We start from the raw sequence: 15511 nt of genomic DNA on the forward strand, positions 1-15511 counted from the left end.
AAAAAAAAAATATATTGGGTGTTCCGTTTAAAATAAAGGAGTTGGAGTTACTTCCGATTAAACCGGAAGTATAAAAAACTCGGTAATACCATTATTGAGTTCTTAGCATATGGTTATCCCAGCACACCAAGTTTCATGTCACTGAACCACATGCTTCAAAAGTTATTTAGGTGGTGCGGGACTTTTAACTAACCCTGTATATACAAATCTGTTGTTTAATTACTTTATATCCCTTTGTCGCTACATATCTCCTTTGTTGACGTTCATTTTTGTCCCCGTTCTTCATTCCGCATCCTTTTTAGTATGCGTCCAAGTGTTGATCGCTAAACGCTGTTCAATTGTTCACAGGAGCGTCTTCTGCTTTCCGTGCTTCCGCAGCACGTCGCCATGGAGATGAAGGCCGATATCATCTCTCCCGTGGAGGGCCAGTTCCACAAGATCTACATCCAGAGGCACGAAAACGTTAGGTGAGTCGCTTGTAACTATGACAACCGTACGATTGTACCACAGTCTAGTATATACAGTCACGAAGCTTGAGTTGTGGGGATGCTAGGAACACTAGACTGTGCCGGTACTATTTCGCATTGTCTCTAATGAGGCGATAGTAGCGATCCTAGTGGTTAGCAACTATCTATGGATGCATATTTACTATGTATTGAGCTTCGTGACTGTATATACTAGACTGTGATTGTACCCAAGACTGTAGTCTGCTCTTTGTCTTAATGTATACATTGTAAAATTTCTTTGCAGAAAGAAAAGTTACATTTATTCGAATCAAAGTTCTGCAAATATAAAGGACAAAACGAAAATTGCTGCAGTCATTTATTATCATAATACAGTGCTCTCTTAAATTGACTGAGGATATTGGGAATTAAATCAATGGCTTTCCCAAAACACGCTATGAAATGTTTCATATAAAACAATTTTTTATCTCGGAATGGAAGTAAAAACGAGCAGAATTGTATTAAACCTTTTTGTTTGCAATATATCAAAGAGTCCACACCTGTGGAGTAAAGGTTAGCGCGTCTAGCCGCGAAACCAGGTGGTCCGGGTTCGATTCCCGGTCGGGGCAAGTTACCTAGTTGAGGTTTTTGTAGGGTTCTCCCTCAATCCAATACGAGGAAATGCTGGGTAACTTTCGGTGCTGGACCCCGGACTCATTTCACCGGCATTATCACCTTCAGACACTAAATACCCTGACATGTTGATAAAGCGTCGTGAAATAACCTACTAAAAATAATTTAAAAAAAATATATATCAAAGAACAATCCTTGAAATTAATGAAGAGATGGGGTGAAACGAAATCGAAAATCTGTGATCACTGACCGAGATGATATACAGTGTGGATTAAAAATCGCTTTACTCAAACACTTCCTTAAATTTAATTACATTCCATTTACATTTGACTACACATTCCTTTACAGATTTTTACTACTCGATACACAATTCACAACGTTTAGACAATTATTTATAGATAGCAGATCATAACTCACGATTTTAATCGATTTTCACGATTGACTGTTCGATCATCTGTCGCAACTGATGCAAATCCTGCGATTTCTGAGCAAAAACATAATTTTCCAGGATACCCCACAGAGAAAAATCACATGACGTCAGGTCGCATGATCAACTCCATATCGGCAAAACCAGGGCTGTTTTCAAGACATGACAACGGAAAAACAGTTGACGCACGAACATGATTGCCAACTCACTACTTAATACACCAGATATTCGTTTATTCAAGTTATCACATCTGTACATGTGTAGAACCTAAGAACGAATATTGGGGAAAGCGACTTTTGACCCACCATGTATTGCGGCACAGGAATTACGTAAGAACTGTAGGTACTGAACTGCGGTACATGGGTAAACGGAAGACACTGTACAAGTTGGTCGTGATGGAATAGTACAGTTAAATAAAACAAAATTAATCCTTTCTTTCAGAATTGAGCACTGCACTAAAGAAAAAAAAAATACCTTTTGAACTCAGGCGACACAAGCAATTCATCTTCCGTCTCGACACATCATCACTCGATTCAAGGAATCAATTCACTGGGCACCTATTAAATGAGTTCAAAATTTCCTCAGGGATCGCTATACTGAATCAGCTCACCATCTCAGCACTGCCCGGTTTTTGTCACCTAATCAACGGAGCATTCAGTACGGCGATGGTGTATCTCTGGTTTCCATGGCGACCGCTTGCAATTGCGAACAGATAGCGATCCAGGCCGCGTAGAGATAAAACCAGAGCGCGCCGTTGTGCCTACCAATGGAGTTTTAGAGCATTAACCAGCTGATAAAATTAACTATCCGTAATAACAGAGTTACTATTGTGTGCAGCTTACACGAGGTACTGGGTTCCGTCCAAATTACGCCAAACCAAAGCGCTCGTATATAACGTATCGTTACTACAAATATTGTTTCATTACAGGAATTTGTAATTCGCACACCAATAAATTCACACCTCGATATTTGTATCACTGCAGATGGAACACACGGCCCCCTGAAACAATAAAGGAAAACAAGACGTTGACACAAATACCTAAAGTAACATAAGCAAATCGCTGTTAAGTTCATTTTATGTGCATTATTAATTACAATTGAACCTTAGAGTCAGTCTTGTTATGTGGCGTTAACACAATCTATGTTAACTATATGTGGTTGCTAGGATACGAAATCGTGATAATACTGAAACTGACATAAGCAAATCGCTGTTAAGTTCATTTTATGTGCATTATTAATTACAATTGAACCTTAGAGTCAGTCTTGTTATGTGGCGTTAACACAATCTATGTTAACTATATGTGGTTGCTAGGATACGAAATCGTGATAATACTGAAACTGACATAAGCAAATCGCTGTTAAGTTCATTTTATGTGCATTATTAATTACAATTGAACCTTAGAGTCAGTCTTGTTATGTGGCGTTAACATAATCTATGTTAACTATATGTGGTTGCTAGGATACGAAATCGTGATAATACTGAAACTGACATAAGCAAATCGCTGTTAAGTTCATTTTATGTGCATTATTAATTACAATTGAACCTTAGAGCCAGTCTTGTTATGTGGCGTTAACACAATCTATATTAACTATATGTGGTTGCTAGGATACGAAATCGTGATAATACTAAAACTGACATAAGCAAATCGCTGTTAAGTTCATTTTATGTGCATTATTAATTACAATTGAACCTTAGAGTCAGTCTTGTTATGTGGCGTTAACACAATCTATGTTAACTATATGTGGTTGCTAGGATACGAAATCGTGATAATACTAAAACTGACATAAGCAAATCGCTGTTAAGTTCATTTTATGTGCATTATTAATTACCAGGGAAAGGATTTATATGTAAATACATATTTATTTATAAAGCTAATATAATTTATATTTTGCATTATCTTTATGTTTCACAATGTGTAGGGTTGAAAAATCCTACTTTTATTTTCCATATTTTTCCATATTTTAGAGTTTAGTACATATTTTCGTTAATTTCCATATATTTTCCATATTTCATATAAAACAGTCCATATTATATTAGGTTTAACAATAAAACAAAACAAAATTCCATTAACTTTTAAAAATACATTTCAACAATAGAGATTTAAACACATGTTCAGTAATCCCTTTAACATCAGAGTTATTTGAAAATTAGCAGTCCTATCAACAATGGGAAAGTAAGTTACAAAACTGTATTAATTTAATTTAAAATTTTTAACAGACTTCAGTTGTGCAGCTCAACAGTTAAATGCCAGTCAGAGTACACATAGGTTCAGTTTTGTAAATCATACTATAAAGACGGTAAATATGCCAAAAGTACGTCATTCAGTCAATTTAAAATCAAAACTAACAAGTTACATTTCAGAATTTAAAGAAGATGGTTTATCAACTGACAATAAAATATTATTTTGTAATTTGTGTCAGTGTGCAGTATCATCTACACAAAAGTTCCTGGTGCAACAACACATTACAACTAGTAAACATCAGGCCAACAAACAACTAAATTCCAAGCAGAGACAATTGTTTTTAACACAACCAACAACATCGAATGTAAGATCTGAGTTTAACATCGAATCTCTGCTGATATTCCTCTCTACAAACTAAAGAATAAGGTCTTCAGGGAATTCCTTGAAAAATATACTCAACATACAATCCCGGATGAGTCAACACTTAGGAAGACGTATGCTCCATCCATCTACGATGAGACAATACAGAAGATAAGAGATGAAATTAAAGATAGTTCAATTTGGGTTTCCATTGATGAGACTCCCGACAAAGAAGGTAGACTTGTTGGTAATGTAGTTATCGGTTTGTTAAGTGAACAATATTCTGAACGAATTCTTTTACATTGTGATGTTCTAGAAAAGTGCAATAACAAAACTATAGTTAAACTGTTCAACGAAGCTATGGGTATCCTGTGGCCAAAGGGTATTATGTACGATAATGTGTTATTCTTTATTAGCGATGCTGCCCCTTATATGGTCAAAGCTGGACAAGCATTATCTGTTGTATATCCTAAATTGACTCATTTTACTTGTGTGGCGCATGCATTTCATCGTGTGGCAGAAGTGGTCAGAGACAATTTCCCTAAAGTAGATTTGTTGATTTCATCAGTGAAAAAAGTATTTCTCAAAGCTCCCAGTAGAGTTAACGTGTTGAAAGAAATGTACCCTGAAATTCCATTGCCACCAAAGCCAATTTTAACTAGATGGGGTACATGGCTAGAAGCAGTTGAATATTATGCCGAACATATAGACTCTATTAACAATGTTCTCCTTGCATTGGACTCTGAAGATGCAGTCTCAATTGATACTGCGAAAACAGTTACCTGTGACATAAGTGTGAAGAATGACTTAGCTCACATTCAGCATACATTTTCATGCATCATAAAAACGCTCAAAAGTCTCCAAAATAGGCACCTTTCACTATCTGAAAGTTTTGAAATTATAAATAGTACTGTGGAACAACTGAATCGTGGTAGAGGTAAAGTTGCAGATGCAGTAAGAGCTAAGGTGGACACTGTACTTTCAAAAAACCCTGGATATGAAGAACTACAAAAGGTTGTTGCTGTGATGAGTGGTGAATCAACAGTGAAGATTAACTTGGACTTATCCCCAGCAGACATTGTGAAATTGAATTATGTACCAGTTACTTCTTGTGACGTCGAACGCTCTTTTAGTCAGTATAAATCTATCCTCAGAGACAATAGAAGAAGATTCACTTTTCAGCACTTGAAAGAAATGTTTGTAACCTATTGTTATGGTAACAGACAATAAAAATTGTGTTTTGTTGAAACTACATTGGAAGATAAGGTACGTCCATTATATTTTTTGTTTAGTTTGATTAAAATGTACCAATATTTAACGTACATAGTCATTTTTTTATAATTTTAAGTCCATATTTAATTCCATATTTTGGTAAAAATCCATATTTAATTCCATATTTTGGTAAAAATAACTACATATATATTTACATATTTCATATATTTTTAGTCCATATAAATCCGTTCCCTGTAATTACAATTGAACCTTAGAGTCAGTCTTGTTATGTGGCGTTAACACAATCTTTGTTAACTATATGTGGTTGCTAGGATACGAAATCGTGATAATACTAAAACTGACATAAGCGAATCGCTGTTGAGTTCATTTATATACGAACTTACTGAAGACCACACCTCCACTCCACCTATCCGCCCCGATCTCGTTTCGTTGTCCGTAGGGAAGAAGTTTATAAATTTAGAGGCGTTCGTCGGGAACGACCGCAAATATTTGAGATGCACGTGTGCGACATCGATCCGCCACCCTCGGCCCTCTGGCGGAGGCCCTACGAAGCTCATTAAATTAAAGTGAGGGATTCTTGAAGTTGGGCATTCTTCACCGGCGGGCTCTGCCCCATCCTGTCAGTAACTAGCTCTGTGCCACCTGTCTGAATCCCCTACTGTGGTGTGACAAATGTGCCTTCCTAATGTGAGCCCTTAAGGGTTCTTAAAACGAATGTGAAGGCAGGCGTTGGGGGTGGGGCCCTTAATCATGCTCAACCCGTGAAGGGGCGATATCCCATCAGCATAATGTCTGGCGCTTCAAATAGTTTGGCGTTCTTAGCCGTCGGGAGTCAAACTCGGAGACTTCAGGTTCATTTTTCACCTTTTTAGATTCGAACCGTCATTCTGATGGACTCACAGGCCGTGCTATCCCGGAAGAAGTGAATGCTCGCGTTTGGAAAAGCTGAGGTTACATTTAAGAGGATTTCTGAACGAGGTTATGGGTGAATGCTGTGAACTGCTTCGCTTGATATGATGTGACTTCATTTATTAAGTAGTGACATCATCTGAGGAGGTTTTTCATGAGGTAAAAATGTTGTGACAGTACAAAAAAAGTAGATTTTGGTTTTGTGATGGAAATAATAGTCCTACATTTTCAGTATGGGTTATATCCCTTATCATAAACAATTTTGTTACGCATGAATGGTCCAAAGCAATGTGTAATACAAGTACGTTAACATCTATTTCATTTTTTTGTCGACCTGGTTGGCGAGTTGGTATAGCGCTGGCCTTCTATGCCCAAGGTTGCGGGTTCGATCCCGGGCCAGGACGATGGCATTTAAGTGTGCTTAAATGCGACAGGCTCATGTCAGTAGATTTACTGGCATGTAAAAAATTCCTCCGGGACAAAATTCCGGCACATCCGGCGACGCTGATATAACCTCTGCAGTTGCGAGCGTCGTTAAATAAAACATAATTTAATTTAATTTCTATTTCATTTAAATGTCGAGTTTTGTAAATAAAAAGCATTAGAATTGATTAGAATAGACATATCGCTACATTACGTAAATTTGTTAAAAATTAGTTTTGCCTATATATATACACCGGGTGATTCAGAAGGAATATTATAGCTTATATTCTAGGGGATGGTAGTATCGATTATTGTGAGTAAAAGAAATCATAATCATTTATTGCAATTGACACATAGATATCTCATGTAAATTTGGAAAAAAATAAATTCAATATACAGGGTGTGTGTTAAAAGTCACTTTCCCCAGACACTTCCTTACATTTAATTACATTCAATTTATATTTGACATTCCTTTACAGATTTCGTTCAAAATGGAGGTCCTGTTTCTCGATACACAATTCGCAACGTTTAGACATTGATTTACAGATGGCAGAACATAACTCACGATTTTGGCTGTTCGATGAGCTGTTTGTTCAAGTCGTGTGTTCAAGTTTCCGATCGCTTGACGTTATGGCGGTTGAACATCAGGAAATCTTGTCTCGAAGTCTGCTATCACCAATGATCTGTCCTTTCTGTGCTTCCTCCAACATTGTAGCACGAAAACACGTTGTTCTGTGGTAAATCTAGCAGTTATTACTAGTCATCGGATTTTTAGGCACTAAAAATTGCAGTTTAGGCGCCTAAAATAAGCACAAAATTTGTAAAATTAGGCTCTATTTTAATGAAAATAGGCATTTTAGGCACATCAAGGTATCATACTTATTTCTTTCACTGAAATTTTTAGTTATACACTAAAATACGCACAAAAAGTATGTTTAAACATTAAAAAAGAATACTATATTATATTTATAAACAGAGCTGCACAAATTTAATATATTGAAACTAATGAAATAATGATTATTGATATCAAGATTACTCATTTTAAGTTATTGAAATTCAGTTCCATGCTCAGACTTTATTATAATTATCTGCACAGTACACCACCAGAAATTGTGATTTTATGACACTCTGAAGGGCAGTACAGCTAATCGGTTTCAGACCGAAAACAGTCATTTTTATAGTATAGTATATCTCTGAATCGGTAGTAGCACATGTTGTGATTGTTGCCTGCTTCAAAACTAAGGTTGGTCCTTTGTCGGCATTTATGTCTCCAAACATGTTAAATTCGGTGAAATCTATTGCGAGTGTCGTGAGATTCAAAACATTTTGTTTTCTTTATCAATGGTTTCATGGCCGGTGTGAAGCAAACTTTCCACTTTTTAAAAGCCTTAAATTTCGCAGTGAATGCATGTATAAATTATAAAAAGTAAGAGTAAAATGCGAAACTTTACAGTGAGTTAGGCATTTTTAGGTGAATATTAACAAATTGGGCTCTAATAACCGTTTTAGGGCATTTTTAGGGCACTATAAAACTCTTTGAATACCTTTCAATTTCCATGAAACACAAATATTAATAATTATTTTTACTTTTCTCCCAAAGAAACACAATAGGCATTTGCCCTAGAATCTGATGTCTGGTTATTACACAGAGACTCAACCCAACACAATAAAACAAAACAACAAAAGTAACAAAACATGACATCGGAAAAACAGTTGACGCGCGAACATGGTTGTCAACTCACCTCTTATTACACCAGCTATTCGTTTATTCAAGTTATGACATCGGTATATGTGTACAAGTATGAAACCTAAAAATGAATATTGGGGAAAGCGACTTTCGACCCACCTTGTAAGTTATATAAGTACGGTGATCCCGTACAATTTATGAGGAGGCCAAATAGAAATGATCGGGACGTAATTGAAATACAAACTGCTGAGCCATTTATACCCGAACCCACACTTTCTGTAGTCGAAATTGCGATAGAAAATCTGAAAAATTATGTCTCCAGGTATCGATCAAATTCCAGCACAATTAATACAAGAGGGTAGAAGCGCATTATCTAACGAAATTTATAAGCCTTTACTTGCTATTTGGGAAAAGGAAATTGTACCAGAACAATGGAAGGGGTCCATAATCGTACCTATCTTTAAGAAGCGGGACAAGACCAACTGTAGTAACTTTCGAGGCATATCGCTTTTGTTGACGTCGTACAAAAATTTTGTCCAATATTCTTTTGAGAAGATTAACTCCATATGTGGATGAAATTATTGGGGATCATCAGTGCGGTTTTAGGCGTAATAGATCGACTATTGACCAGATATTTTGTATTCGACAGATATTGCAGAAAAAATGGGAGTATAAGGGTACAGTACATCAGTTATTCATAGATTTCAAAAAGGCATATGACTCGGTTAAGAGAGAAGTTTTATATGATATTCTTATTGAATTTGGTATTCCCAAGAAACTAGTTCGATTAATTAAAATGTGTCTCAGTGGAACGTACAGCAGAGTCCGTATAGGTCAGTTTCTATCTGATGCTTTTCCAATTCACTGCGGGCTAAAGCAGGGAGATGCACTATCACCTTTACTTTTTAACTTCGCTTTAGAATATGCCATTAGGAAAGTTCAGGATAACAGGCAGGGTTTGGAATTGAACGGGTTACATCAGCTGCTTGTCTATGCGGATGACGTGAATATGTTAGGAGAAAATCCACAAACGATTAGGGAAAATACGGGAATTTTATTGGAAATAAGTAAAGAGATAGGTTTGGAAGTAAATCCCGAAAAGATAAAGTATATGATTATGTCTCGTGACGAGAATATTGTACGAAATGGAAATATAAAAATTGGAAATTTATCCTTTGAAGAGGTGGAGAAGTTCAAATATCTTGGAGCAACAGTATCAAATATAAATGACACTCGGGAGAAAATTAAACACAGAATAAATATGGGAAATGCCTATTATTATTCGGTTGAGAAACTTTTATCATTCAGGCTGCTGTCAAAAAATCTGAAAGTTAGAATTTATAAAACAGTTATATTACCGGTTGTCTTTTATGGTTGTGAAACTTGGACTCAAACTTTGATAGAGGAGCATAGGTTAAGGGTGTTTGAGAATAATGTGCTTAGGAAAATATTTGGGGCTAAGAGGGATGAAGTTACAGGAGAATGGAGAAAGTTACACAACACAGAAGTGCACGCATTGTATTCTTTACCTGACATAATTAGGAACATTAAATCCAGACGTTTGAGATGGGCAGGGCATGTAGCATGTATGGGCGAATCCAGAAATGCATATAGAGTGTTAGTTGGGAGGCCGGAGGGAAAAAGACTTTTAGGGAGCCGAGACGTACAGTAGATGGGAAGATAATATTAAAATGGATTTGAGGGAGGTGGGATATGATGATAGAGAATGAATTAATCTTGCTCAGGATAGGGACCAATGGCGGGCTTATGTGAGGGCGGCAATGAACCTCCGGGTTCCTTAAAAGCCAGTAAGTAAGTAAGTTAGATTATTTCGTCTATGTACACCATTTTTAAAATAGTTAAAGAAAATGAACTATAAACTGCAACAGCATTTGGAATAAGATAAACTGATAAAAATATATTGTTCAGAACTAAAATTATTGATATTTGGGCGTGCACAGTGGGAATAAGACAGCTGCAATAAAAGAGAACACGTTTCAGACCCAGCGTTACAAGAAGAAGCCAAAGAGCGTAACGTGATTTAATATTGACGCCAGTCGCCTGTGTTTTGTCATCAAAAGAGTAGAGAACGCCACTCTCGTCCGAACGAGAGAGACACGCCAAGTACCAAGTGAGGGCAAAGGGTGGCGATAAAACACAAGTTAGCAATGGGCAGCCAGAAGGGAGCTCGCTGGGCCGGAACCCTCCTTCAAAGAAGGCCCTGCGACGATGATCTTCAGACTAGCTAATCATATTACATCCACCAGAGGGGGCGGGCATCAGCGACGTAACAATCAGACTGTCTGTGCGTTCCCTCTCATGAGCACAGACTGGCTCTTCAATCATAAAATAACTTCTTTCCTTCTAGTAACATTCTTTAGTTACAAGGATAGCTTATAATCGCATTGAAATAACATGCGTTGCCATGGAAACTTATTGTTGCAATGTGGTAACATTCTTTAGTTACAAGGATAGCTTATTATCGCATTGAAATAACATGCGTTGCCATGGAAACTTATTGTTGCAGTGTAGTAACATTCTTTAGTCACAAGGATACCTTATTATCGCATTGAAATAACATGCGTTGCCATGGAAACTTATTGTTGCAGTGTAGTAACATTCTTTAGTTACAAGGATAGCTTATTATCGCATTGAAATAACATGCGTTGCCATGGAAAGTTATTGTTGTAGTGTAGAACATTCTTTAGTCACAAGGATAGCTTATTATCGCATTGAAATAACATGCGTTGCCATGGAAACTTATTGTTGCAATGTGGTAACATTCTTTAGTTACAAGGATAGCTTATAATCGCATTGAAATAACATGCGTTGCCATGGAAACTTATTGTTGCAATGTGGTAACATTCTTTAGTTACAAGGATAGCTTATTATCGCATTGAAATAACATGCGTTGCCATGGAAACTTATTGTTGCAGTGTAGTAACATTCTTTAGTCACAAGGATACCTTATTATCGCATTGAAATAACATGCGTTGCCATGGAAACTTATTGTTGCAGTGTAGTAACATTCTTTAGTTACAAGGATAGCTTATTATCGCATTGAAATAACATGCGTTGCCATGGAAAGTTATTGTTGTAGTGTAGAACATTCTTTAGTCACAAGGATAGCTTATTATCGCATTGAAATAACATGCGTTGCCATGGAAAGTTATTGTTGCAGTGTAGTAACATTCTTTAGTTACAAGGATAGCTTATTATCGCATTGAAATAACATGCGTTGCCATGGAAACTTATTGTTGCAGTGTAGTAACATTCTTTAGTTACAAGGATAGCTTATTATCGGATTGAAATAACATGCGTTGCCATGGAAACTTATTGTTGCAGTGTAGTAACATTCTTTAGTTACAAGGATAGCTTATTATCGCATTGAAATAACATGCGTTGCCATGGAAACTTATTGTTGCAGTGTAGTAACATTCTTTAGTTACAAGGATAGCTTATTATCGCATTGAAATAACATGCGTTGCCATGGAAAGTTATTGTTGTAGTGTAGAACATTCTTTAGTCACAAGGATAGCTTATTATCGCATTGAAATAACATGCGTTGCCATGGAAAGTTATTGTTGCAGTGTAGTAACATTCGTTAGTCACAAGGATAGCTTATTATCGCATTGAAATAACATGCGTTGCCATGGAAAGTTATTGTTGCAGTGTAGTAACATTCTTTAGTCACAAGGATAGCTTATTATCGCATTGAAATAACATGCGTTGCCATGGAAAGTTATTGTTGCAGTGTAGTAACATTCTTTAGTCACAAGGATAGCTTATTATCGCATTGAAATAACATGCGTTGCCATGGAAAGTTATTGTTGAAGTGTAGTAACATTCTTTATTCACAAGGATAGCTTATTATCGCATTGAAATAACATGCGTTGGCATGGACAGTTATTGTTGCAGTGTAGTAACATTCTTTAGTTACAAGGATAGCTTATTATCGAATTGAAATAACATGCGTTGCCATGGAAAGTTATTGTTGCAGTGTATTAACATTCTTTAGTCACAAGGATAGCTTATTATCGCATTGAAATAACATGCGTTGCCATGGAAAGTTATTGTTGCAGTGTATTAACATTCTTTAGTCACAAGGATAGCTTATTATCGCAATGAAATAACATGCGTTGGCATGGAAAGTTATTGTTGCAGTGTAGAACATTCTTTAGTCACAAGGATAGCTTATTATCGAATTGAAATAACATGCGTTGCCATGGAAAGTTATTGTTGCAGTGTAGTAACATTCGTTAGTCACAAGGATAGCTTATTATCGCATTAAAATAACATGCGTTGCCATGGATACTTATTGTTGCAGTGTAGTAACATTCTTTAGTTACAAGGATAGCTTATTATCGGATTTAAATAACATGCGTTGCCATGGAAAGTTATTGTTGCAGTGCAGTAACATTCTTTAGTCACAAGGATACCTTATTATCGCATTGAAATAACATGCGTTGCCAAGGAAACTTATTGTTGCAGTGTAGTAACATTCTTTAGTCACAAGGATAGCTTATTATCGCATTGAAATAACATGCGTTGCCATGGAAAGTTATTGTTGCAGTGTAGAACATTCTTTAATCACAAGGATAGCTTATTATCGCATTGAAATAACATGCGTTGCCATGGAAAGTTATTGTTGCAGTGTAGTAACATTCGTTAGTCACAAGGATAGCTTATTATCGCATTGAAATTACATGCGTTGCCATGGAAAGTTATTGTTGCAGTGTAGTAACATTCTTTAGTCACAAGGATAGCTTATTATCGCATTGAAATAACATGCGTTGCCATGGAAACTTATTGTTGCAGTGTATTAACATTCTTTAGTCACAAGGATAGCTTATTATCGCATTGAAATAACATGCGTTGCCATGGAAAGTTATTTTTGCAGTGTAGTAACATTCTTTAGTCACAAGGATAGCTTATTATCGCATTGAAATAACATGCGTTGCCATGGAAAGTTATTGTTGCAGTGTAGTAACATTCTTTAGTCACAAGGATAGCTTATTATCGCATTGAAATAACATGCGTTGCCATGGAAAGTTATTGTTGAAGTGTAGTAACATTCTTTAGTCACAAGGATAGCTTATTATCGCATTGAAATAACATGCGTTGGCATGGAAAGTTATTGTTGCAGTGTAGTAACATTCTTTAGTTACAAGGATAGCTTATTATCGCATTGAAATAACATGCGTTGCCATGGAAAGTTATTGTTGCAGTGTAGTAACATTATTTAGTCACAAGGATAGCTTATTATCGCAATGAAATAACATGCGTTGCCATGGAAAGTTATTGTTGCAGTGTAGAACATTCTTTAGTCACGAGGATAGCTTATTATCGCATTGAAATAACATGCGTTGCCATGGAAAGTTATTGTTGCAGTGTAGCAACACTCGTTAGTCACAAGGATAGCTTATTATCGCATTGAAATAACATGCTTTGCCATGGAAAGTTATTGTTGCAGTGTAGTAACATTCTTTAGTCACAAGTTTAGCTTATTATCGCATTGAAATAACATGCGTTGCCATGGAAAGTTATTGTTGCAGTGTAGTAACATTCTTTAGTCACAAGGATAGCTTATTATCGCATTGAAATAACATGCGTTGCCATGGAAAGTTATTGTTGCAGTGTAGTAACATTCTTTAGTCACAAGGATAGCTTATTATCGCATTGAAATAACATGCGTTGGCATGGAAAGTTATTGTTGCAGTGTAGTAACATTCTTTAGTTACAAGGATAGCTTATTATCGCATTGAAATAACATGCGTTGCCATGGAAAGTTATTGTTGCAGTGTAGAACATTCTTTAGTCACAAGGATAGCTTATTATCGCATTGAAATAACATGCGTTGCCATGGAAAGTTATTGTTGCAGTGTAGTAACATTCGTTAGTCACAAGGATAGCTTATTATCGCAATGAAATAACATGCGTTGGCATGGAAAGTTATTGTTGCAGTGTAGTAACATTCTTTAGTTACAAGGATAGCTTATTATCGCATTGAAATGACATGCGTTGCCATTGAAAGTTATTGTTGCAGTGTAGTAACATTCTTTAGTTACAAGGATAGCTTATTATCGCATTGAAATAACATGCGTTGCCATGGAAACTTATTGTTGCAGTGTAGTAACATTCTTTAGTTACAAGAATAACTTATTATCGCATTGAAATAACATCCGTTGTCATGAAAACTTATTGTTGCAGTGTAGTAACATTCTTTAATTACAAGGATAACTTATTATCGCATTGAAATAACATCCGTTGTCATGGAAACTTATTGTTGCAGTGTAGTAACATTCTTTAATTACAAGGATAGCTTATTATCGCATTGAAATAACATGCGTTGGCATGGAAAGTTATTGTTGCAGTGTATTAACATTCTTTAGTCACAAGGATAGCTTATTATCGCATTGAAATAACATGCGTTGCCATGGAAACTTATTGTTGCAGTGCAGTAACATTCTTTAGTTACAAGTATAACTTATTATCGAATTGAAATAACATCCGTTGTCATGAAAACTTATTGTTGCAGTGTAGTAACATTCTTTAATTACAAGGATAACTTATTATCGCATTGAAATAACGTCCGTTGTCATGGAAACTTATTGTTGCAGTGTAGTAACATTCTTTAGTTACAAGGATAGCTTATTATCGCATTGAAATAACATGCGTTGCCATGGAAAGTTATTGTTGCAGTGTAGTAACATTCTTTAGTTACAAGAATAACTTATTATCGCATTGAAATAAGATCCGTTGTCATGAAAACTTATTGTTGCAGTGTAGTAACATTCTTTAATTACAAGGATAACTTATTATCGCATGGAAATAACATCCGTTATCATGGAAACTTATTGTTGCAATGTAGTAACATTCTTTAATTACAAGGATAGCTTATTATCGCATTGAAATAACATGCGTTGGCATGGAAAGTTATTGTTGCAGTGTAGTAACATTCTTTAGTTACAAGGATAACTTATTATCGCATTGAAATAACATGCGTTGCCATGGAAACTTATTGTTGCAGTGTAGTAACATTCTTTAGTTACAAGGATAACTTATTATCGAATTGAAATAACATCCGTTGTCATGAAAACTTATTGTTGCAGTGTAGTAACATTCTTTAATTACAAGGATAACTTATTATCGCATTGAAATAACGTCCGTTGTCATGGAAACTTATTGTTGCAGTGTAGTAACATTCTTTAGT

At 35.9% G+C, this 15511-nt stretch overlaps 1 protein-coding gene across 5 annotated transcripts in view; it reads left to right on the plus strand.

The window, feature by feature from the left end:
• The window catches only part of rut (adenylate cyclase rutabaga), a 681419-nt gene that overhangs the window by 465300 nt on the left and 200608 nt on the right, over positions 1–15511 (plus strand). For all 5 annotated transcript variants that reach the window (XM_069827313.1, XM_069827316.1, XM_069827315.1 and 2 more), the window contains exon 6: positions 349–467. In XM_069827313.1, coding sequence (XP_069683414.1) covers positions 349–467 — 119 coding nt within the window. The remainder of the gene's footprint in view (positions 1–348; positions 468–15511) is intronic.

Source organism: Periplaneta americana, chromosome 6 (assembly GCF_040183065.1).
Source record: "Periplaneta americana isolate PAMFEO1 chromosome 6, P.americana_PAMFEO1_priV1, whole genome shotgun sequence".
NCBI lineage: Eukaryota > Metazoa > Arthropoda > Insecta > Blattodea > Blattidae > Periplaneta > Periplaneta americana.